Source organism: Melanotaenia boesemani, chromosome 1, assembly GCF_017639745.1.
Source record: "Melanotaenia boesemani isolate fMelBoe1 chromosome 1, fMelBoe1.pri, whole genome shotgun sequence".
Classification (NCBI taxonomy): domain Eukaryota; kingdom Metazoa; phylum Chordata; class Actinopteri; order Atheriniformes; family Melanotaeniidae; genus Melanotaenia; species Melanotaenia boesemani.
The window spans coordinates 33,032,709-33,058,290 of record NC_055682.1 but is presented as its reverse complement, the minus strand read 5'-3'; the positions used below and the strand labels follow the sequence as shown (position 1 = coordinate 33,058,290).

Below are 25,582 nucleotides of genomic sequence, written 5' to 3'. Positions count from 1 at the left end.
ACTACATATATGTAAAATACAGGATTTGTGATTTCAAGAAAGCATATGATAGCATCATGAATTTAGATATCCAGGTTTCAGCCTCTTAATATTTTACAATAATTATTGTCTATTTATCTTTGTTTTGCTTTAATTTGATTACATAATGCTTTTTTTTTTTTTTTTTTGCAAGTTCTGCACATATACCTTCAAGACAATGTGTCTTTGTGTTTCCAAGCAATGAAAAGTCTGTGTTTTCACACTTTTCTGATGCTTTATAGACAGCAGAGGGTTTTATGGAGTGGTAATCTGTCCACAGGTGCACCATGTGTTCACAAATTGTATCGTATTTCTTTGATCTAGGATGTTTTATCTTGCACATGCATCTGTTTTGCAATATTTGTGATTGTGTAGTGCCACAGCACCTGCTGTGTCCTGCTGCACTGAGAGGTGGTCTCAGTACCTCAGTAACCTAATGCTTGCTAATCCCTGGTGCTGAAAAAAGTTATATTGTGTGTCACAGCCATGTTCATCAGGGCAAAGACTCACTATAAATCGATACTGACCCAGCTCTGTATCAAGGAGTGGCACATTCCATAGTTAAGTATATTGAAACTAGAACTGGGCCAAAAATAAAAGAATGGAAACACAGCAGAGACAAAGAGATACTCTGAATGTTAATTTATTCTGCAGGTAGAGCCAGCCACAGTTAAATCAAAGTGTTGTAGCATAGTAACAGGAACAAATAAATTTGAACAATACATGTATTTACAATTTCATGTTGCATGTGCAGAATCTGAGGTCAAGTAAAATCTGTGCTTAGCTTGTATTCTCTCACAAACATTGAAGAAATCTAAGTCTTCTTATGACAAAGTCAAAACACACAAAGAGTTTTGATTTGCTTGGTTTACCCTCTTTGTTGTACTCTAAAGAATTTTATATTGAAATCTTCTGTGTGTGTTCTGTTCACCAAGGAGAAGCGGCGTCTTGCAATCCGTAATGCAGCACAGCAGTGGGAGGGTGTCAGGGTCGGCTTGGAGCTGCCCCCTGCAAACGGCGCTAAGGAGGATGTTAGTCCAGAGAACAGCCCTGCTCACAGCCCCGCACAGACCAATGGCCTTGCACAGGAGCCTTCTCCAGATGAACCAAGGTGTTCGCCACATGATGTTGCTGTTATGTGTTGCATTGCATTAAAACTATAGAAGTCAACAATCATCCACAGCAAATCATATTTCCAGTTATAAATCTAAGGTTCATGTGGTTAAGAGCTGTATATTCCATAAAATCAGCATTCTGAATTCAATCATTTGTCTTGTTGCTGAGGATTTTTGTATGTTTTTAACAGGCGGATAAGCCCAGGTTCAGGACCAGAACGACCATCAGGAGGAACAGAAAGCAGACTCCGCAGCAACAGTCGTCCAAACAGCCCACGAGATCCTAAGTAAGGGAAAAATGTTCTAATGCTCCCCTCTATTTCTTCGAGCGGGCCTCTTGCTACCCCAGATAGAATCTCATAATGTCATAACGCCCACCTGTTCTCAAGACCTTTTATCTTCACTGTTTTGTGACTGCTCCTTTCCTTAATATTAAGGCAGTTTTTCTACCTGCTGAGTTTCACTTTAATTAATAAAAATTTGGTAGAATGGTATAGATAAACTTGTAAAGAGATAAGTAAGGGACTCAGTCCCTGCACTGGCCTAAAAAAATACAAAATACAGAAAAATACAGCGACCCTTTTATTTACTGTACGTTAGGTAGTAGGACCATGGTCACTCCTGTAACTCCTCTGAGCGCTTTGGCAGTTATGTGCAAGTCTGAGATCTTCAGAAATGTTGTTCCTAATTCAGGTCTGCATGAGTTATGAGAGGGAAAGCTTAGATAAAAGTGTAGGTCATGTCAACAACTGTTATTGCATGTTTTATTGACGGCCTTTCCTTCCTGCTCCAGCATATGCAAATGAGCCCGAAGCTAAATTCTCCACTGACAATGGCTTTCCTTTACACGTTCTATTGTAACTTCGGGGAAGCTGCTTAATGGGTTGAAGTAAAGAATGAGTAGTCACACAATTCAATCCAGTACACGCTAATGATTTGTGAGTTTTATTACTTTGACCTGTATTGTATGATAGAATACCAGGGAGAATTTCCAAAGCTTGGCAGCACTAACTTGAAATAGTAGCAATATATTTGAATAAAAGTTCAAAGGGTAAAATGTTCAATATGACCTGTGGGTGGGAAATTGAAAAGTTGTTTTGTCGAGCAGTGTGTGGGTTTATAGAAAGGTTGTAATGCTTACACAGTGTAGTCCACCACAGATGGCTGCTGAAGTACTATATGCTCAGAGAAACTGCACCAACCTCCCCCATAGAAAGCAGAAAAGAAGATGATGTATGCACTGTCTCTTTTTTGAGCTCTTCGAATCATCATTCTTAGTTGATTGTCAGACAATGAACATCAGTTCCTCAGGGATTTGTATTCTACCAACAGCAGAAGAGGATTTGTTCGTGTATATCATGAAGAAAGAGCACATGATTTGTTTCAGTTCATTTACAATCCTTCTGCCCCAGATTGCCTCTCTGGGGCAGCAGATTATTTGCTTCTTTGCTGGGTTGAGGGTTGGACCTGGCACATCCATTCATTTGGAACAACTCTGTTATTACTGGGGAATCACTTGATGTATCTGTGTGTGCACCATACTTGGGATGGCAGTCTTTATTTCTTAGCTCTGAGAATTCTGCTGAAAACAAATTTTAAAGAGACAGTTCACAAGAAAATTTTGAATGATTAAGGTTTTGAAAAATATATAGTTATTATGATTGAATGCTTCACAACAAAAATTTAAAGTGATGAAGAATGGGAGAAAATGGCTGCGCCAGTCAATATTTCAAAGAAACTGGTGCTTATAATCAGAAATCCAGTTTCTTTGAAAACTTTACAATTAAAACTGCTTAAGTGTGGATACAATCTGATTGCCACGGTCTCATTTACAAACTGTTTTGTTTAATTGGATCACAGGGTTTATTGGTTGAATGGGACCACTTGACACTGTAGAAAGAAAACACATGATAACATCTCTGCTTGATATTAGCAGCCCCAGTTTGGTGACAAGTTGGAAAGAGAATTAAGTGAATCCTAATGCCAATTGTAGCTTGATATTGTTGCTATGATCCTAAAAATTTATGGGACTGTAATGTGTTGTTACTAAAGGGTGACTGTGATGTAAGCCCAACTTTATCCATTTGCAAGCAATTTATTTAACCTAAGATCCTTAAGAGATGCAAGAGGGGTGAATTTCATTTAAAGAGTTTTTACAATGAATTTCGATGTGCGATTAGTCACCATGCAAGGGGATGGACTGGCCATTGTTCTATTAATAATTTCATTTATGAAAGACTTGTGCTGAGATTGCAAACAGGCGGATTTTTAAGCACATACATTTTGGATTAATACAAGAAACATGAAATACTAAACCAGCAAATGTTTCACTTTTGACGAAATTGTGTAATGCTTTGTTACAGCTCAGACAGTGTGACTGCAGCTGTAGACATGTGCACACGCTATGTCTTTATAGGGAATTTAGTTTTACAGAGATGACAGATGCCCTTTATAGTAGTCCTGTAGGATTAAGTAAGATAGCCTTAACTGAATTAGAGTTATAGCCTATTGCTGTCAGAGAAAGATCCCTGTAATTGTGACAGATTCTCCATTTTATGTTCTCTGCCTTGTTCTCTCTTCTTTGCTCAGCATTTGTTGGTGGGCTGATGCCATGATGTAGTTCAGAGCCACCTGGCAACCTTTCAGCCTCTGGTAATTGGCAAACATCCAGGCATACAGAAGTTATGCTCATTCTTTATGGGACTTCTGTACATGTAATGCTCCATCTCCTGCACCACTCTTCAGCTCCTCCTGATTTACTACCTTTGGCAATCTTTCACCTTGTAGGTGTGGCAAATCCTGATGTTTAGACTGCCTTTCAGTGTTTGGTACCTCCCCGTCTTGTTCTACATTTCTGTCCATATGTGTGCTGGACATACTTGGACTTTGCAATGTAAAATTTTGTTCACTATCAATTGTGGTTTTAAAACTTTAAAGAACTTACTTGTGGTGCGTTTAGACTTTATTATTTGAATGAGTGCATGCATCAGTTGCTACTGTCAGATTTTAACATGCACATACTTAAGCATGTTTTTGAAGCTATGTTTACTAAAATAATTTAGTGTTTGCAGGTGTTTTACCCTGTTTGTCAGTTTCCACATTAGTTTCACAAGTTGTTAAAGTACCAAAGAACCAGAGTAGTAATTGACTTTGCTGTTTTTCCTGGGATCTTTTCATCACTTACAGATGTTTGTACTGTAATTAAAGTAGTAAGGGAAATGCTTAATGTTTGCTGGTGTTAGCAGCTGGTGAAAAATAGTGACTTCAGTAATGCCTGTCATGTTGTTTCCATTCATTTTAATTCATCAGTGGGATTCCCCACACCACATTTGCTGGTACTTGATTATGTAGCAGTTTACAGTGTGTGTACACACAAGTATAATTTGGGTACAGTAAATATGTATGCATAAACATATGGAATACCTGCTCACTTAATTCAAGTAAGCAGACACAACAAACTGGTGTGTACAGGACAGAGCTTCATGCATGACCTCTGATGACAGAAAACAGGATTCTGCTGTATAGTTCCATCATATATTTTGATTAGTAAGTAAACATAACTTCTTCCAGGTTGGCCTTCTTTGCTTTGCTGTAACAAACAACTCTCATCAGCTGTTATGTAGTCCATTTCTTTTGCCCTGTAAAACACTTTGCTTGTACTTGTGCTTAAAATGATTTCTAAATACACTTATGAAGTTATTTGAAGAAAAAAAGTAAACGGTTTGTAATGTTTAACCAAAAATATAATGGACGACCTGAACCATTATTTGAGAAACAGAATAGGATCCCAAAGATGAGGTTCCAAGTGAAGAAAGTCACTTTATTTCCTTTGATTTTTCTTTTATTCTGTGAAAGATTGTAGATTTCAAATGTAGCCCAACCCCTAACCTCACTGTGACCCTAACCCTAAGTCAGTTCCTAGTCTTAACCTCATAAAAAAACTGGTGATTTACAGCCAGCCACGCCTAAAGGTTGAGGAATGCCCACTGGTTTCAAAATACCTACTTTTACTGAGAAACACAACATCTGCACATCACTGAGCAGTTTATTGCCAAGTGTTTCGGGCCATCTTAATGAATAATTAGTTGTTGTGTTTACAGGCTAGCATAACGCACAATGTGCTGCAGTTTTACACAAACTTCACTACTGTCTTACTACTGGTTACTAAGTGACAAAATTCTGAGCCACACTGTGCTTTTAAAGGAAACAAGAGGACCCTCAGCTTCATCAGATAGACCACACACACCCTTTACTTAAACAGGACTCTACCCAGGGGACTAATAGTTTATGATCCACACTCATCCTGGACCTCCTTGACCATCCACATATCTTTGAGACAAGAATGAATGAGATGAAGTAACTGGGGCCAAAGTAGCATCCATCCCCTTAGCTTACACATGTGATGCAACCTGATGTAAAAACCCAAGTGACTACACACCAGTTATCAATGTACTCATTTATCGAAACAGTAATTCTTTCATTAAGTTTCAGAATAACCTTATTTGTTTTCTTTTTCTTTGCATTTTTCAAGGTAGTTTTGACTGAGTCATTCCTTTCCCCTTTCCTCATTCTTTTCTTATTTCTTCACCCCCTTATTTGTCTACTTTGATAGATATTTGATTGGCTTTTTGCTAGAAAAGCCATTTCTGCTGCAGACTGAGGTCAAACCTGGACTTTCAGTATCCGCAACAAATCGGGCTTTGTTACAGTATGTACTGTAAGCTTGTCTTCTCCTCAAACACAAGCTTTGTAAAAATTGGTCTCAACAAGAATCTTGGATTAGACTTGTGCAATCAAAGGATTAGTCTTCCAACCACTTTGGTTCTCGGTTACAGAGTCATTGGGTGAGTGTGAAATACGAATAGGTCTCATAAGTTTGTTGGCGGGCTGAACTCTGAGTGGTCAGTGTTGAGTAGTGTGCAGTCAGTAGCCATCTGATGCCCTGCTATGCTTAAAAGTCCCCTGAGTGTCAGCAGACCAAGAATTCTGAGCACATGGGCTCGGGAAGGGAGATTATGTCTCCCTGAGACTTGCACAGATTCTCTACTCTCACGACTCTCTTATCAGGAAAGGGCACTTCAGCTGTTGTGTAGGAGAATAGAGAGCAACAATTAAGCAATTCAGACAGGACAGTGACGAGGCCAGTGAGTTTTCTCTACCTTTTTTCTTCTCTTAGCACAATGCCGGAATTTTCACACAAGCATCTATAAAACAGCATTTCTGAGGTAAAGGCTGTTTTCAAGTTTCACAAGGCAACATATTATGTGCATTCACACCAAGACTGACTTACAAGCAGAATTTTTGTGTCTGTGTGCATACTTTGCAGACTTGTGGAGGCAGGGAGTGGGACAGTTCAGAGCTTGTCCTTGTCTGACAGTCACCTGGCAGAGCTGGATGGAGACACCCTGCGTTTATTCGGACTTGGAGCCCTGGAGGCCTTGGAGAGGGGTTGGGGTGTTCAGACTGCTGGTGCTGTCACTGTTATAACCTTCCGCTATATCAGCTTTGACGCCATTGTACCTACACTGCCAAGAATAAGGGTCAAGTTCCCAAATCTGTCGGTGAGGCCTGCTGTTAACATTGTTCATCAAAGATAAAAAAAAAGAGAGAAAAAAAAAGTATTGTTTTATGCATGTTATGTAACTAGTTGTTTTAACACAAGTTACCAGCTTCCATTTAGCTTGATAGTCCTTCAGTATTGGATACTTTTTTTTTCTTTCTTTAATCATTTTCTCTGTGAGGTAATGATTTTTTGCCACGACATTAAACCATTAGAACATTAAACCATTTTCCCAAAGTAATCTAAAGTCATCTGACCTTTGCAGATAATTAAAGATGATGTTTACACAAGTGTAACTGTGAGCCTCCAACTTGATATTTTACATCATTGTCAGAGTTTCTGCAATGTAAACATCCTCCATAACATTGACCTTAAGTCTTTGTCATTGCCATAATTAGCATAGTGACTTACAAACATAAACACCTATAGTTTGTTCTATCTGAACAACAACTTGTCATCTTTTCCACAGCATCTGATCTTCCTGGAAACAAACATCAGTCGTCTGCCGCAGCTGGCGGCCTTGGCTCAGGTGAGGCGTCTGGATCAGCTGACCATCCACCCAGAGGGCAACCCAGTGGTCAGTCTGGCTCTGTGGCGCTCATTTATCATCTACCGCCTCTACCACTTCAACCTCCAGAGGATCAACGGCCAGGAGGTGAGAACTAGCTCCTCCCATTGTGTCAATGTTGAGAATTTCATTAAAACTTAAGCTGCAAATTGGTGCATAATTGTATGGTGGGATGGAAGGCTGGGGTGCTGATATATTTTCTGGGTGTTGTTTAAATAAGAAGATAGAAACACCTCTCCTGACCTGACTCCAAAAAAGTACCGAAGTTCTGTTAATAAATGACATGAAGGAGGAAGTAAAAGTCACACAATTCTCTCATTAAATAAAGAAAATAAATAAATAATAAACAAGATAAACCAAAAGTAGTACAGGTAGAAGCTAAAGCTTGTAGAATGCCTACCCCTTTTAACAACAGAAGAATATGAACATGAAGAAAGTATAAATTTGATATATATTTTACAAGAAAAATAAATAAACCAACCAAAGTCAGTTGTATGACCTCTCAAGGTATCTCATGCATCAGAGTAAAGACCGATTTTATAATTAGTACACATCTTTTTAAATGCTTTCAAAGAATCATTCATTTTTAAGTTTTCAGGACAAGTTTTACACCTGAAACACAGTGACATTTAACGGTGGTTCTTGTGTTTTTCTTTGTACATAGATTAATTTATAATTTACAAATTCATTAAATTTCAATCTGCATAATTAAACAAATAATGAATTTGGTGGTAAGGTTTATTAGGAAATTATATAATGCCTTTTGCAGTAAAAAAAAATGTGTTTGTTTTATAAGTTTTTCTTCAACACAGTACATCATATATGGTTCAATTAATGAAGGATATAATATAAACAATGATGGAGAAATAATTTGTTGGCATCAAACCACTTTTCAACTACCAGTATCTGAAATTCAAGTTCCACTGTTTCCAGAAGCTGCTTCAGATTGTCCCCACTACAAAAAATGTATTGTCTGTATATAAAATACATTTTAGTAAATTAGAAACCCAAAATAAATAATTTATTTATACCAAAAACAGAAGGTTTAACAACATAACCTCTGGAAGCTAAGACCTTTAACCAATTGGACAATGTCAATTTGTAGAACCCCTAAAACCATATGAAGACAAGGCACATGGAGGTTTCCAATAATAAGCAGCTGTGAACAGTTAGCAGAAGACGTTTGTTTCTGTTCAACCCCAAGGACGAGGTACCATTAGGTAACGGCATACATTGTCTGCAATGCCAAACCTTATGATGAAAGATATACGATTACTAAAGTTAAAGAAAGGAATTGCTTTCAGTTTCATTTGTTTATTAGTTTACATGGAGTAAAATAAAATCTGTGCATGAATATAGAATTTGATCTTTACAAAAAAAAAAAAAAAAACCCAAAAAGCACTTCAAGTCTTGAAAAATTATCTTTAAATAATCTTTAAACATGCTGCTGCCTGTTTTCATTCTGCCAGCTTATGTTTTCATGTCTTACACCTACTTGCATCTGTTAAAAGTGCCAAATAAACTGTAAAAGACACAGCCTCTCTGTGAGTCAAGCTCTTGTGTTGAGATGCACATAAAAAAGTAACTCGGTGCTGTTCTGTGTGTCAACTTCAGGTGACCATGAATGATGTGATCGCTGCAGAGCGAGTGTTTGGGACTCTGGGTCACATAGCAGCCACTGAAACTCCACGTTGCCGGCTCCTCCTCCTGCTGGAGGAGTCCAGGTGAGAACTCAATCATGACTTTAACCACATTTCAGTGGCAGGTGTGTTGCTGTGTTTCTGCGTGTGGTGTTTGTTTAGATGTATCAAGAATGTGTGAATTCTTCAATGTCCTTAAGCTTCTGAATATGTAGGCTTCTCTACATGTATGTGCATGCCTACATGCAGTGTTTTGCGTGAATACATTTGTGTGTGTGTGGAGATTACTGCAGAGCAGTGAGACAGAGCCTGGCACCAAGGAGCCAGGGGAATTAGACTATGTGTCTCCTTGGTAGGGGTGGGTACTTGGCACTTGGACACAAACATTCCTCTGACTCCCCAGCCAAAAAACTTTTAAGGTCTGTCACTCTGGGTCAATAAAAAAAAAGTCCTTGTGAAGCAAAAGTCAGCTGAACTTGTCACGCACAAGATGATTCTCTGCTTCTTAAGAACTTCTTAGAAAAAGGCATAGACAAAATCGTGAAAGATCAAATGCTGAACCGAACTTTCTTCTGGCAAATTGTGAAGTTGAGTCATCCGAGTGGTTCAGCTTCCACTGTGATGGCCGTTACTGAAAAATTATTTGCTTGATTGAAAAAGTTAAATAATTTCCTTGAATTGAGGACAATTGTGTGTGTGTAAATTTGGTTGAATTTTGTTGAAGTGGAATAAAATGAAAATTTTTAGTTAGCACTCTAGCATTATGTTAACTATTAAAGAAGTTGCCGGGTCCTTTGTTACCCATGCTGAATTATTTTCAAAGTAAACTTGACAACTGACTCTAATCTGCCTGGTTTGAACTCATCCTGTTACAGTGAGATAATACACAACACCCTGAGGCCTGGTATTATTTTCATATCATCACGGAAGACTGCATTTAGATTCTTTTCTGCAATTTCATTTACAACCAGTTGTTACACAGATATCATAGTCCCATTTCCGAAAAATTTAAGACACTGTTTAAATTATAAATGCAGATTTAAAGTCTTATTCCAGAAAACCATGGGGCTGTAGACAAATATTTCACACTCAGTAAGGGGTAGTCTTGTTTTAGCTAGTTCATTTGCCCAAGTGCTAAAAAGTTCTTGTAAAATGGAATACTCAATGAGCAACCCTGAACAGAAAATGACAGATCGCTGCAGACCTCCATGTTTCCATTTTTGTCATTGTGTGCTGTTGCATTGTTCGACGGGTAAAACCTTGTTGAGGTGTCACGTTTCCTGTCGAGGTCAGTAAGTAGATAAAGGCCGTAACATTCTCAGGGTCTGAGGATCCATTCCTACTGGGATGCTGCTACTGTAAGGTGTCCTGTCTTTGGTTGCAAATGAAGCCCAATAATGCCATTGTGATCTTGTATTATTATTCAATATTAGCATTTTAGGTTAAGAAGCTATAAATGAATGTGACAACGTAGACTTCGTTCCCCTGATTCATGCTGGGAAAGCTTAATTACTTAATCTTGCACATTACTTTCACATTGTAACAACCTCTGGTAGAGTGAAAGCACCTGCTTTATTGTTTATTGCAGCTGATGTATAAAAATCTTGTCTGCTACAAAACACATGTTCTGTGGACCTTAAAGAGATGCAATTAACTCTTTGATAGTAAAATTACATAATGAGCTTTGGATTGAATTGTTGGCTCAATTCCAATGTTTTGGACATGTTTTTCATCAGATTTTGCTCTTTTTCTCTGCATAATAAAGCATTTTGCTTGGTCTGACTTTTCAGTATTGTTTTCCAAATTGAATTTTGGATGCAATTACTTTTCATTTTAATTCCAATTTTTTATACCCACACACAGACAAACACACCCTTCACAAACTCTATCGTACTATGTGGAATGTTTGCCTCCAGCCACATGTGAAAGTCTCAGCATCCTGGCACTGACCTGGTGAACATGTCGGTGCAGAGATGAATCACATGAGAATTCGTAGTGATAGGCTGCAACATTTGATGTGGTTTACATCACTTTTAAAGACTTTGTATAAGTGATGCTGTGTGACAAGAAAAAAAACCAAAGCCCTGTTAATGCTTAAATAGATTTGAAAGTGTTTGTGCAGTATATGCTGTCAATTCTGGTGGATTTTAAGTAATTCTTAATATTTTTTATTCAACAGTATTAAGGTGAGAGAATGTTCTTAGATGGTCACAACTGTATACCTTTATTATGCTGGTTATACTTACTTGCTGCCTGTGTTTCTCCCTCAGCTGTCTGAGTTTTTCTTCACTCTGTCAGACTCACTCTGCTCTCGTCTCTGTTCACACCCTGAAGGAAGCGGCAGCTGCAATTCCTGTTGGAGGGGCGCGGCCGGCGGGCAGGGCTGAGCCCGGAGGAGCTGCGGGATAATGGGAAGCTCCTGGGCGAAGGCCTGAGCAGAGCACTGTTTAACTACCCAAGCAGGGACTGCAGTGCAGAGAGCCCCGAGGTTAGTCCTTTTTCATTTTACACAGATTTTATTAAACCAGTTGTGACAGAAACTTCATCTAGTTTGAATTGAACTTCAAACATCCACATCTGTCTTCTGACCAGCCACCAAGACCATGCTGAGGTGCAGATTATGTGCTGACAGTACTTCAGCTGTAATGTAGACCACACTGTATACATCCTTTTTCAAAGCAGCAGAGACAGGTGTTAAAAGATGGCTAATATAAATTCTAGTGGTAATTTGAAACAAATTTAGGTTCTGGAATAATTAACTCCATTAACACACAGATTATCATACAGAATCAGAGGAATCACCACATGACATCTATACTAACAACAAATATTTTGTTGTGTGACACTGAATCTCAGAGGTGTTACCACATGGACATCAGTCATCACAGATGATGAGATAAATCATCTCATCACTGCATATGATTTTATTTTACACTATTCTGTGATTTCCAGTAAAACGAGTCTGCTCTCCACGATGGAATCAACCAACTATGTACACTCACACATACTCTTAGAATCAATTTAGAATGACGAACACACATGTCGGAGTACCCACAAAGATCCCCCTAAATGGACAGGAAAAACATGCAAATGCCACACAAATACCGTAGCAACAGTATTAACCATCTCAGCGCATCTAATAATCTATGTACTCTGTAAATGGAAGGATCTTCCACACTAGTAGTAATCACATTCACTTTAAACCACACATTCAGGGGTTCTCAAACACAACTAAGATGATTACACTTGCTCTTATGTATTCCTTAAATCTTTGCTCAGTCTTTAATTCCACATCAATAAATAAATGGGATTAGACACGAAAGCTCACTCAGCAGCTGAGAGGATAAATCTTAAAGCTACTAAGTCAATGACATTAATGCAGTTTCATCTTGTTTTACATGGAACAGAACTGACTTCTTTCCTGAGGTGAATGAGGTGACTGACATGTTCATGCAGAGGGGAAACAAGTTTCTTTATTTGACACTATTTCAATCACCATAAAAATTGAACTCCAGAATTACAGTATATACTAATACTACATAGCCTCTGTGTGTTAGAGGTCTGGTATACATGCTATGCTACAGATTTTTTCCTCTTCAACTGAATTTGCAATTGACTGACAGACTCACTGATTCATCACAGATGTAAAAATATAATAAAACAGATAAAACAGGAACTTCACAGCTGAAGATACAAGTAACTGCAAAATAAGTATGTTACAAAGAAAGTGTCTTGTTCATTATTAAGTTTTCTTCTCTTCAGTTGTCATTTATGTATACATTTGTGGTTTAATTTAGCCATATTTTCATCGAAGTTAGAAATATTGAGAAAAAATACGTTTTAATTAATTACACACATATTACTGGGTTGCTTTTGACTATAATAAATTCTTTCAATAGTTTGCTGGAAAAAGACATGAATCTCAGAATAATTGCATCCACAAAAGCAAGTAAGAAGTAAGTATAAGATAAGGCCAAAAACATGACAGAGAATGTCTATCTGCTGAGAGAAGAAGCCCTGTATGACATCTACCATATGTAAATGCATAGGAAAAGACAGCCCAGAGGAAGCTGCTGTTGTCCAAAGAAAGCATCAGTGTAGTTGGTACATAATATTGCAGCTTAAACAAGGTATCTAGGGGATGGCTGTGTTAGAGCTAGTTTGGTAAAGCAGGGTAATTCCATAACTGTCACATAATTTTTCACAACTACTATTGAAGCAGCATTAACATTATTCTGTCTCCTATACAGGAGGGTGCTGTGGAGGTATCAGAGCGTGCTGCCATGATAGAGCAGTACCTCCAGGAGTTGGTCCAAAGGGCATCAGACACCAATCTGAAGGGCGAGGCTTTACACAAACTCTGGCCATCCATGTTTGCAGAGATGGTGAGAGACTGTGTGTTGGAGATGAGGGACACAGCAGCCTTCCGCCAAGCCAGTTTGGCAAAGCTCTCTGAGACCAAGTGAAAAGGACCAAAGGTTCACTCATAGACCACATACACATGCACATATGGTGGATGTTGCTTCCTACTGCTTTTCCCATTTCAGTCTCCATCTATAACACATCATCACCAAGTGATTTGATTGGTTATCAGATGGATGTAGACTATTTTAAAGATGTCTGAAGAATTGTGCGTCTGTAGACATCTTGACTGAATGTAGGTTTTCTCTGAAAATACACAATGTGATTCTTCCGAGTTGAGAGCCGAATCATAATTGAAAAATGTTTGAGGAACTTATCGACTTGTTGTGCATCGTCATCGCTACTGAGCATCCTCTGCACTTTAAAAGCCTTCTTAATGGCTCCTTGTACTGTCACCATCATCAGCTGAAAATGACCAGTGTCTCTTTTCTGGAGACTTGAATGATTTTTCTGTCCTATAATCAGTCTCATGCATCATCCTCTCACTTTGTCCTGCCTGACTTAAAAAATAAGGGCACAAAAAGGACAAAGTCTTTTTTTTCCCCTTTCATTTACCACTGATTTTCTGTATTGTACTTAGAATTAAAAGATTCTGCATTAACAAAGTTTTTATGCAAAGTTTGAACGGTTGTTTTTACCATAATTGTTGCTACAGGAGTGAATATGTTCTGTCTGTCAGGCTTCCTGTCAGGTTAGCAGCTCAATCTTGTGCAAGCATTCTCCTGTGAATGAGCATGAATCCGCCTCTACATTTGCTCTGGAAGACAGCGTTATCAGCCCCTCATGGGCCACTGCTCTCATGTGTCATAGTGTGTAAGTATGAGTAGGGTCTAAAAATGATGAAGGGTCCTTTAAGTGGTGTCAGTTCTGAAGACTGGAATGTCCCTGAAGGTGTAGAAGCTTCCCCTGTTTCTCACGTGTTCCTGCTTCCCTCACTAAAGCCATCCTACAAAAATGTTTTAACCCTTTTTTAATCAGGTGAGTTAGCAGAGAGCACAGAACCAACCCAGAGGAGTAACTGCAGGGCGAAGAAGTGGCAAACGGCTCCACACACATTTGACAGGTACTGCTGTCCTATGTCATCCGCACCACTGGAGATCAGTGCCTGGCTCACAGGTATTTGACTTCAAACCGTCACAAACACCAGGTGATATGTTCGATGAGCTTTTATCTTCACAGATCTGCTGACCAGTAGATTTAGAAGCATTTTTATTGCTGTCTGTCTGAACATGTTCATCTTAAAAATGCAGCTGGTGCACCGATTTTCAGAAAACTGAAATAATCCCTGATCCCTAATTATTTTTTTTTAGAACAATTTGGTGGAATTCCTATGCAGCCTACCCTGAATAGAAAGGATGTTTTGGGGCTCATGTTCCTTAACGGCTTGTATTTTGCTTTTGCAGAAAACCACTTGGTGCAAACATCTGCTGTCAGAAAGCTTCAGCTAGTTTCTTTTCAACAACTCTGATAGCACCACTGCTTTGTGCTGACACACTTTGACAGTTTATGGGACTACAGCTGCTAACACTGCAAGAGAAGTTTAGTCCCAAAAGGACTGACAAAACTCCAGGACTAGTGACGGCATGTAGACAGAGACGGAGCACCGACAGCAGTCTTTATTCAGCTCCATGTGGCTGAGGCAGCAGCTGAATACATAAAGTCAGTGTTGGGAAAATTCAGTTGAGCTAGTTCAAAGTTCAGTTCACACATTTTAAAATGAATTAGTTCAGTTCATAATTCAAATTTTTTAACTAAGTTCACAGGTCCAAAAATGAACTAGTTCATAGTTCTTTTTTTCCCCAATGAGCTATTACCCTCAGAATACTGGCATTTTCCTATTGTTGCCACCCATTCAGTCCACAGTCATAGCCAGCTGCAGCTTTCACTCCTACAGTATAAAAATATGAGGAAAAACTTGCTTAATTTGTCTTTTTTTAATGAGGAATTATTAAACTGAGGTAGGAACCAGGCTGAGGTAGGAAACAAAGGATGTACCTTGAAGTGCAAAACATTCAAACAATATTTATCTTTTTATTAAGTCACTGTTCAATTTTTTGTAAATGTATTTTTTCTGACTTGTTTGTCCAAAGAAAAGTTCTAGAACTTGGGTCATAAAAGTGCAAAATTCAGCCCACATGAATAAGTAAAAAACAAAACAAAAAAAAGACATGCAAGACCATATGTCTTGTATTTGTCAAGTTTATGAAAGCTGAAGGTTCCTCTTTCCTCAAAGGCTGCCGGTCTGCGACAATATACTGCAAAAGGTTGTCAGGCTGCGGCTGGGAGATGAAGACAATGGAGCTGCTGCTACTGTATGCCGTTATTTGGTTTTGGGTGGTAGAGGATCTGCTTTAGCACGCCGTTGTCAAGTCTTTAGATTGTTTTTAGTAACATTTAGTTCACATACCTTGGAAGGCTAGCTGGGTGCTTTATTTCAATATGCCGTTTCAGGTTTGCTCTTGATGTTGTTGATGTCTGGATTTGCTTCTTGACACCAAGTGGGCAAAGTTTACAAAAAAAGGCAAGATTTCTCTCTCATCAATGTCCTTTTTTAAAAACTTATTTTAAGTGATCATACGAAGATGCTGTAGTGATCATTGAGGCTGAGGAGGTGCTGCCTTCTGTAACCTCAGGGTGGGTGTACAGCGATACGTGTAGCACGTAGGGGCTCCAATTATGAGGCCACAATGGTCAGTGTGGGTCAGACATGCCATTTTATTAAACATAACTAAAACCTTAAAACACAGAGGTGAAGGACAAGATGATAGACAGTCGAGCTCCGGCCAAGAACCCAGACACTCACCGCGGCGGGCCTGGGGTTATAATACAAACAAAACATAAATCCAATTACTTCCAAACAAAAACACCATGCTATAAACTGCGTGCACCACAAACCAAATCACCTTCTAAGTGAACTCCCAGCCCCAGACGACACCAGTCAGAGGAGGCTCCAGCTGCAGCACTAGAAGACAGGAGTGTTAAAAAGCTAAAACCATTTAAATGAATTATGCTAAAAAGAAAAAAAAAGGATAAACCAAACCATGTAAAATCAACTAAACGGCAGCCAGCGCTGTCCCTAAAAACAAAACACATAAAACGTTTAGCTTCTTGTCACAGCTTATAGCAGACCCACAATTAAAAATCATAAAACAGTACAATAAACACAAAGCAAAAAGTCCATCTCACCAGCGGGCCAGGGAATCAATGCTCATAGTAGAGCTTGCCCGCTGGGTTTAAGTAGTTGCACCCTTCAGTCACATCTGCCACCAATCAGCCCCTCCTGATTACTACCTGGCTCCATGAATCCCTTCCGGCCGCTGCAGCCCTCTAGAGGCCAACTGCTACAATCTGCCCCCGGGAAATTAAATCAACGTCCCGTCAATGGCCTCACAGCCAGGGCCTATGGAACCCCTGGCCAAGGGTGGCTGATTGATTCGCCTGGACAATGGCTGATCTGGGCAGATGATGCAGGTTCCTGTGCTGTCCAGCTGTAGTCCTAAGGGTGCGCCGCGGTGCCTGTTCTGCTTCCAGCCTCCTCCCGATATCTGCCGGTGATGCTATTAAGTCGCCTCGCTCCACCACATCGGGTACTGGTGCCTGGGAAAACTCGACAACAAATGGTGGTTGGGGGGTATCTTCGTGGTCAACCAGGAGCAAATCCCTAGGGAGACCTGGGTCATTCACTAGTAAATCTGTGTCGTTACCTGCTGCTGGTCGCAACTCCGACCGATGTATGTGCTTCAGGGGCCCCTCTGTCTCTGCTGTAGTGACAGTGTACACCGGCCCTCCATCTCACAGAAACACCGCACCACTTTATACAACACGGGGCTCCAGTGGTCCTGTATTTTGTGACGTCCTCTGTGGCTGTGGTCCCGACAGAAGACTAGTTGTCCCGGCTGCAAAACATCTGGTTTGACCTAGCTGTTGTTTTTCGCTCGTCGGTCAGCTGCTGCTTGGAGTCGCTGCCTTGCTCCCATATAGATGCAGGCTAGATTATCCTGGTGGTTGATGACCCACTCCTCCACTGTCCGCGACTCTGGCTGACCTGTGGCTCCCAACACACAGTCAATGGGGAGCCGTTGCTCCTGTCCAAACATTAACACATGGGGTGAGTATCCTGTGGATTGGTGTTTTGTAGTATTATAAGCAAATACTTGCGGCAGGTGCACTGTCCACTGTTCTTTTTTCTGTCGCGGCAGGGTACGTAACAGGTCATGGAGGGTTCTATTAAATCGTTCGCACTGGCAATTACCTTGAGGTCTATAAGGGGTCGTCCTTGTCTTATTAATGTTGTACAGGCGGCACAACTCCTGTATGACTCTAGCCTCAAAGCATCGTCCTTGGTCAGAATGAATCTGACGAGGGACCCCAAAAATGCAGAACCAGTGTTTGACCAAAACCTCTGCCACTGTTACAGCCGTTTGGTTCCTGGCGGGGATGGCCTGCACGTATTTTGAGAATACGTCCATCATAACCAAAACATTTTCCCGTCCATCAGCTGCAGGTTCTAAGACCGTAAAGTCTATGGCCAGGATCTCGTTGGGCTTAGCGACCGTTAAGTGGCCCATGAAGCTCTTTGGATGAGTGTGAATGTCTTTGGCCAACATACAGCGTTCACACTCCCTGCAATACTTCTCAATTATATTGTTCATACCTGGCCAGTAGCATCTCCTCCTGATGAGGTCTATTGTCCTTTCCACCCCCTGGTGACCATGGTTATCGTGCATACTGAGGAGGACTTCCCCTTGAAGTTGTTGTGGCAACAAAAGTTGGTTCCAAGGTGGTCCGCCCTTTGGTGACTCCACCCGTCGAAAAAGGACACCATTCTTTTCCATCACCCGGTCCCACTGCTTCAGCAGCTTCAGGAACATCAGGGATGCCTTCCTCCTCTCCGCCTTAGTTAGTTTGTGCCATCTGTCACAGAAGAGGTGGAACTCTCGGATCAGCGGGTCCTCAGCCTTTCGGGCCTGTGGCAGGAACCATCACTGTGGTGCCTGCAGGAATCTGGACCGGGCTTTACGCGCGCACTCGCAATTTACCCAGCCTCTCTTCACTCTGCTCGCTCTCCACTAAATGACACATTTGTAGTGCTTCTCTCCAACCAGGGGCGGACTGGGTGACCTGATGAGAGACAACTGTTGGTTCCAACTCTGGGAGCTCTGCCTCCACTGACTGGGTGCTGGGGCCCAGATATGCCCTAGGGGCGGATGGCAAGGCTTGGCGGCAGTACGAGCAATATGTCCTGCTTTATTACACCGAAGGCACCTCCTTTCCTTAGTTAATTTAGTCGTAGTTTGCTCGACCATAGCCTGCAAAGACTGGAGCTGTTGTGCTAGGGAGGCAATTTGAGTCTGCTGGTTTTTAATCAGCCCTTCCGGCCTTCAGCCCTCAAGAGGCCAACTGCTACACTTTGTTGGATTTTGCCTCCATGTTTTGCAGTTTGATGCGGCTCTGTGGTGGCTGGTGTTCCAGGGCTCCGTGGAAATCTGGCACTCTCTTAAACAAAGTTCAACTGCGAAAGAACGGAATTCACAAATGCCAGAATGAGCGCGCTCACAATAACGTTCATCAGGCAGAAATACAGTACGTTCAGTTCACATTCACCTAAATATGAACTCGTTCAGGCACAACACTGCAAAAGTCGAATTGTCTTGGCTATTAATAACCCACAATCAGTCAACTGGTGAGAGTTATGTAGTCTTTTATGATGGGAAACAAGAGGTTACATCATGCGTTCAGAAAAAAATCACTTGGGGGGATATCGCACTGGTGATTTGTAAGCTTGCATTTGGAAAGCAACGTGCTTGTGTATTAAAGAGTAGGTTTTAGTCTGTTATTGTATGTAACCTTTGTTACATAGGATAAAAATTCAGCTGTGCATCAATGAGGGTGATTCAGTATTCACAGGTATGTTTTCATTTTGTTTGCATTACTTTAGAATAAGCAGCTCATATTCAAAGACGCTGCATTTCCCCTCTGCCATGTTTTTTTTATGTTACAACAGTGGCCTAAAAAGGACAAATCAAACACTGACTCTAGACTCAAGCTTTTGTATTATTATTTCATACTTTGAAGGGCGAGAGAAGTTTGTTTTATCTATTTGCAGTTTATGGTTCTTGATGTCACTCTGTAAGACACGCTGAACCTTTAGAACACTTGAAGAATCCAGAGAAATATTTGTATGTAAAAGAAAAAGGCAGCACCGCGTTAAAAGAAGACGTGATTCTACAAAAAACTTCTGTTCACTTCCGTAAACAGCTGTCAGCAAACACAACTAACCACCATCCATAAATGATTATAAACAAGAATCAGAAATGCTGCCTGTTACTCATTTAATATGGATTTCAAAATAGAAATCTTGTGCAACAAATCATAATCTGATTATTTTTTGGAATTCAGCAGCAGAAATACATCAAGCAAGAATGGGAAAACATGTCACTTCCAAAACTACAGCAACTTGTCTCCTTAGTTCACAAACCCTTACATATTGGAACAGTAAATGTTTGTTGGAGCCGCTGGTTTTGGGTCAGCATCATGCCCCCTATTTCGGTAAGTTAGTATTTCTCAGAATGCTTTTTAAAGAGGCCACATCTTGACTCATTCAGCTACTGTTATTTGATCATTAGAGTAGCATCACAGACTACAGAGGAGGTTAGGGTAATAGCAGAAAGCATGAGTGAAGACAGGGTGGACATGCTGACAAATATGCAATATTAGCCTATTTACATAATCTGTGTTTGGGTGAATGACCAGCAATAAACGAATTTCAGGTTTAAATGTTGCTGTGTTGACGTGGACATCAACCCTCTGATAGACTTGTGTGCACTGTGGAGAAATTTGTTCCACCTCACAGGACCAACTCTTAGTTTCTCCTGGAATGAACTGATTGTATTGTTTATTGTAAGCCCTGCTTAGCAAAAAAATGAAGGAAAGACAACTTCCTCATACAGTACAGGCATCGAGTATGATATAAACTTACATCCAGTGGAATAGCACAGGTGCACTTTTATAAACATATTGATCATTTTTCTGCTTTGTTTTCAGATTATTTGAGAGTAATGAAGCTATTCTCATCATGTTTATCAACCAGTCATGTTGTTAAATCAAAATTAAGAACAGTATTTCTCACCAGTATTTTCAGCTGAAAGCTATAATAAAAGGAATGCCACCATTAAAGCCTTGATAGAATTCCTTTACTTTCAGTGTGTTGTGGCATCACACATTTTTATGGGGTAGTTTGGAGGATGTTTTCCAAGCTACTATCACACACACATCATACCACTGCTTCCAACAGACTGCATCAGCACCAAAAGTACTTCAGCTCCTTTTCACCCCATTGCATAACCACTGTGTTCTGGTTTGTTTGTTTTTTTTTTGCCAATAATTGTTTTGTTTTCTATTGTGTACTTTTCAGCTTCTAAGCAACATTGAATTAATATTAATGAACAAATTATAAAAGTTTTAGGTCATGACTTTAATCCACGGTGAGATCATTAGTAGTTCATGATGATGTAACCTGCCTCAGCAGACAATTAAATCAATACCAGTCATAAATTAACTAAGTTTTACTCAATAATATGATTCTTATTTTCTCATCTCAGACTTAATATGTGAACTCAAATTTTGTACAAAGCACATGTTAAAGTAATCCTAAAAGTCTTAGTTTATTCAGATTTTGATTTTGATCATGGCTAACTCAAAGATTTAAAAGACAAAATAACCTCTTTGTGCTTAAATATGTGAAATCAACTGGTTTACTGGGTGATTTGTTGACCGTGTGACCGACGGACGTCAAACATTTTAACCGAGTATATCAAGGAGATTTTTCTCTGGGTTCGTGATTGTTTTATCTCCAACATGGACATGTCACTGTGAGAAAAGAAAGAGGAACGTCAGGAAGTCACTGCGCCTGAGCGCAAGAAAAACTTTCTAAGTTCTCTTTTACGCTCAGAATATTATCCAAGCGCGCCACCACCTCACGCAGAGAGTGGGTGAATAAAAAGAGAGCAAGACTCACCTCCAAGTTTACATGACAGCCCACGAGCAGAGTCCAAGCAGTAGTTGCTGCAGGGGGCGCAGCGGAGGGTGTTTTCTCTCTGCCGTGTTGATTCTCGCCTCTCCGTCAATCGCTGTGTTTTGCGCGTAAAAGCAGAACAGCGAGGAATCACCATGACGAGCACGGAGCGTTGCGTCAGGCACACGGCTTTAAGCGCGGATTAACTGATTTACATGGCTCAGCAGCAAGTCTTCAGAGGAAGAAATTCTCCTTTTCTACCTGGATTCATGTTTCCACTACGAGGATACCTGCGCGTGGATAGGACACATTGGTAAAAGTACAGTGAAACAGCAAACACTCCACCACACACACATCAGAAGCCTGCAGGTAAGTCGTTGTGATATGTGGACTTCTATCAGCTATCTGTGCTGCTTGTTCCTTCACCTTTCTGGTAATAACAACAAATTTTGTGGTAATGATAACAAATGTTCCCAAACCTTTAAGTAATAATAAAAAACAGAAAAAAAAACATGTTTGTTTGGTTGGTTGCGAATGGAATCAGTGTTTCCTGATGACCACCTTGTTTGGTTCAATGAACTTAATTTAGACAAGGTGCAAAGCAGGGCAGAGTTATGTGGTGGGGAGTGAAAGGTAAAAAGATTTCTCTTGCTGGACCGCAGACCTGCTGTCGATTAGGGAGGGGGTTTCACCAGGGGGGTTCTTCATTAAGGTCTAAAGAGGTCAGAGGTCAACTCACATGGTCAAGTAGAAGTATTTAAGTTCTTTTTGCTTGGGTCAGTGGGTTTGTCAGGCAGAGTGATTTGGTGGTGAAAAAACAAAAAAACAAAAAAACTATGGGTAGCTTTAATTTACTACTCTTTCAGGTCATTAGAGAACAAAACGTCTTCTCCCCAAAACTGCTACAAAACACACACACACACACACACACAAACCAAAACAAAAAACATTTTTTTTTCCGCTTTTTTGGCTCAGCTATTTTAATCGACTTTAGTCCTAATTAAAACAATGATTTTGCCCTTTTAAATGCCAGTATAATGACGTGATTCCACTGTTTATGAAACAAAAAAACATACAAAAATGACTTATTCTCCATACAATATATTTTGGGTGGCTGGTTATTTTATTTAAAGACAACAAATTAGTAAAAATTTAATTTAGTTAGTTTTTAGTTTTTTTATTTTTCTAGTGTCAGATTTATAAGTAACTACCCTTTCCTGTCAGTCTTTTCCCAAAAACTGCTATAAAAAGAAACTACCGATTAATATTTTTCCAACTTTTTTGTTCAGGTCTTCCTGTCAAGTCTTAATCACAACAACCAAATATGTAATAACTATTTTAACCCTTTAAATATCAGTTTGATGGCATAATGTCACTGTTTTATGAAAAGAAAAAAAAATAAAGTTGATTATAATTTTAAATAAAGATATTTGTTCATTTTCATTGGGGTGGAAACTGATTTAGCAATCTGAATAAAAAGAAGTGGAAAAATATTAATCTGGAATGTTATTTGAGTAGTTTTTGGTTTTACTTTATTGTCCACTAATCCCGTTAACCTTTAGGAAAAGTTTAAATTGGAGTTTTAAAGTTCTTCAAGAGAAATACTGTCTTTTTTTTATTATTTATTTTATTTTATTTTATTTATTTTATTTTTTTTAATAAAAAAACAAAAACAAAAATCCTATATGGTGGTAACACAACCAAAATGGTGGCCAAAAATTGAGGGGTAATTTTAAAAAAAGTCCAATATTTTCCTCAAAGGTTACTTGAATCAATGCTCATCACTTTGAGAATGACATAAATGTGATATTGCAAAGAGATAACTGGCTGTGTGACCACTACTCAGGTGTGTGCTGATAGAAACTTCACACCCAAAGTGTCCAACTGTGAGAGCAAGTGGCCATGCATGCAACCTGTTTCTGGATGGTCAGGTAATTTAAATCTTTGTTCTGATTTGATTATTTTTGTCTAAATATCTTGTTTATTCTCTTTACATTTATTTTTTTAAAGCATCACCATATTTTATAAGAGTTTTTTAAGTATTTTTTCTCTCATATGTCTGCAGAGTTTCTGTTCTGCTGTTGCTGCTTTGGTCTCAACTGCTGAACAGCCAGCACACAGCAGACCACAGGAAGGTAAAAGCTAGAGTTTAGCAGCAGGTGGCACAACCAGAGAGAATAAAATCTGTGTTCTGATATGATATCCTTCATTGTTACAGTAGACCTTCAATATTCCTGAGGAATTTTCTTTAGGTTTTGCCAGTTTAATTGCATTGTTGGCATAGAAGAGCGACTTCTTATCTCCAAAGACTGCATGCATGATTGTAAAGGGTCAGCTTAACTGAATGCTTCCCTAAGCAGTAATTCCTGGAGGGGTGATTATCTGTAAACTTGTGTTGAGGGACAATAAAAGCTTCTGATGATTGGAGCAAAACAGAAAGGGCAGATGTCAGGTGTCAGCAAACTACCACCTGAACCCTGCAGCCTCTGGAGCCACAAGAAAGAAAGAAGTGGAAGGAGCTGACTGGCAGAAAACAATCCTGTGTGTGAAGAAGGCAGTCGTTGCTGCGAGTCAGCTCCATGTGTTTCCACTTGGAGTCCAGCTGTGTGACCTGTTGCTGACCCGGAGATGACAGTGGCATTGAGTTACAAAAGCTGAAGCAGTAGATGAGGCTGGGGGGGGGGCGAGGTCTCTCTGAATAGCTTCCCAGGCTGATTGACAGCAGAGGAGCTTCGTGCCAAATTCTCCCTACTGCTTCTGTGTTCTCCTTCCATCCGCTGAAAGTTAACAGCAGCTGAGTTTTTACTACAGCCATGTGTTTGGCCAGAGAGGCTACAAAGTGCTCCTTTAAAGACCAGGATTTCCATGCAGCTTCATGGATAAAGTCAGCTTGGCATGAGGGGGCTCCTGCTGGCAGTTTCCTGAAATAGAGAGTGCAGTGACTGCAGCTTATACGTCCTTGGTGCTGTGGCACAAAGGGGATGGGTCCACAGTGAGAAATTCAGATAGCCAATAGGGGTACAGGCCATTAACAGACAGAATAATCAGCCAAAAAGAGGCTTTACTGTGAACAAAGGGTTTACTTTATGACCATTGGTGGGGGACTGTGATGACATGAGGTCACTGACTTGAGCTTTGAAACAAAGCAATGATCTGCAGAAATGGAGGCTTTCCATCTGTCCTTGGTGTTCACATCTAACTGCCCTATCCAACTTCTCTGTTCTTGTGGTGTCACTGATCGAGCATATTTTGTCTCCATGCAGGTTCCTCGGAGGACAGAGTCTCAACAGGAGTTCAGGGCAGAGCAGGAAGAAGTTCAGGGGTCCTGGGGCACCTGGGGACCCTGGTCATCCTGCTCCCGGACCTGTGGAAAAGGGGTACAAGAACAGACCAGGCCCTGTCTGCCTGTGCACATTCAGTACCCCTCCAGGGGAGCAAGTGTTCAGCCCCAGCAGCCAAGCCATGTAATTTCAGCCCTAAAGCCTGCACCTTCCCTACACCATGACGGAGCCTTCAACAGCAGCAGCAGTGGAGAGTTGAGGAGGGAGAAGCAGATCAGGCCTGGTCAGCGCAGGTACAGGATATCGTACTGCCCAGAAGGATGGAACAATCTCCTAGCCACAAAACAATCTGCTGACTGTGTTTAAGATTGAAATTCAATTTTTATATAATATTTTTTTCAGTTTGAGTGATAAGAGGATGTCAAATGACGGGAGTACAATTACGGCCTAACTCAACAACCATCGCAAATAAAGGGGGGCACAGCAGTTATATTCCTTGTAGTTCATCATAGTAGAAAATAACTGATCTAAGTGCAAACATGGAGGCATGAAGAATTTCTGAAATGCCACCTGCAGCATCACTAATGCACTAAAACGCACTTTTCTACTTGCTCGATGAAAAAAAGATCAATAGCTGACGATGAATGATTAGAGCCCTCAAGTGATACAGGGAAAAATTGGTCTCTGTTACCATTTGAACACTTATGTACAGCCCATCCATATGAATGAGTGAAGTGCAGTTTGTCATGAACTGACGACCCACAACCTTTGTGGAATATGATGCTACAACTGCATCCCATCTATTAATTCTGAGCTGTCAGGATCTGTTCTGATATCTTGTAATGGAACAACAGCATAGTTTTCTAAAGGCAGATACGTGGAAATAAATATGAAATAATTATCTATGAAATGACAGTATCCTCTGAGGAACTTCTAGTATTTTTTCTGTTTTGTCATTTTTGTT

At 40.1% G+C, this 25,582-nt stretch overlaps 2 protein-coding genes and 1 long non-coding RNA gene across 7 annotated transcripts in view; 2 read left to right on the top strand and 1 right to left on the bottom strand.

Moving 5' to 3' along the window:
* Positions 1-13,923, top strand: part of LOC121641070 (leucine-rich repeat-containing protein 49) — a 30,055-nt gene extending 16,132 nt beyond the window's left edge. For all 4 annotated transcript variants that reach the window (XM_041986968.1, XM_041986951.1, XM_041986960.1 and 1 more), the window contains 7 exons: positions 954-1,129; positions 1,325-1,420; positions 6,460-6,694; positions 7,163-7,348; positions 8,876-8,985; positions 11,236-11,389; positions 13,152-13,923. In XM_041986968.1, the coding sequence (XP_041842902.1) occupies positions 954-1,129; positions 1,325-1,420; positions 6,460-6,694; positions 7,163-7,348; positions 8,876-8,985; positions 11,236-11,389; positions 13,152-13,367 (1,173 nt within the window). In that variant the 3' untranslated portion in view covers positions 13,368-13,923. The remainder of the gene's footprint in view (positions 1-953; positions 1,130-1,324; positions 1,421-6,459; positions 6,695-7,162; positions 7,349-8,875; positions 8,986-11,235; positions 11,390-13,151) is intronic.
* LOC121641086 lies at positions 353-20,763 on the bottom strand. The gene is made up of 3 exons (XR_006010649.1): positions 20,750-20,763; positions 1,525-1,531; positions 353-893 (listed from the first exon to the last, which is right to left on the bottom strand). It is a non-coding gene; the product is annotated as an uncharacterized LOC121641086 (long non-coding RNA).
* Positions 20,764-21,549: 786 nt separating this feature from the next.
* Positions 21,550-25,582, top strand: part of LOC121641058 (thrombospondin type-1 domain-containing protein 4-like) — a 45,844-nt gene continuing 41,811 nt past the window's right edge. For both annotated transcript variants that reach the window (XM_041986939.1, XM_041986932.1), the window contains exons 1-4: positions 21,550-21,706; positions 23,184-23,268; positions 23,403-23,472; positions 24,601-24,911. In XM_041986939.1, coding sequence (XP_041842873.1) covers positions 23,240-23,268; positions 23,403-23,472; positions 24,601-24,911 — 410 coding nt within the window. In that variant the 5' untranslated portion in view covers positions 21,550-21,706; positions 23,184-23,239. The remainder of the gene's footprint in view (positions 21,707-23,183; positions 23,269-23,402; positions 23,473-24,600; positions 24,912-25,582) is intronic.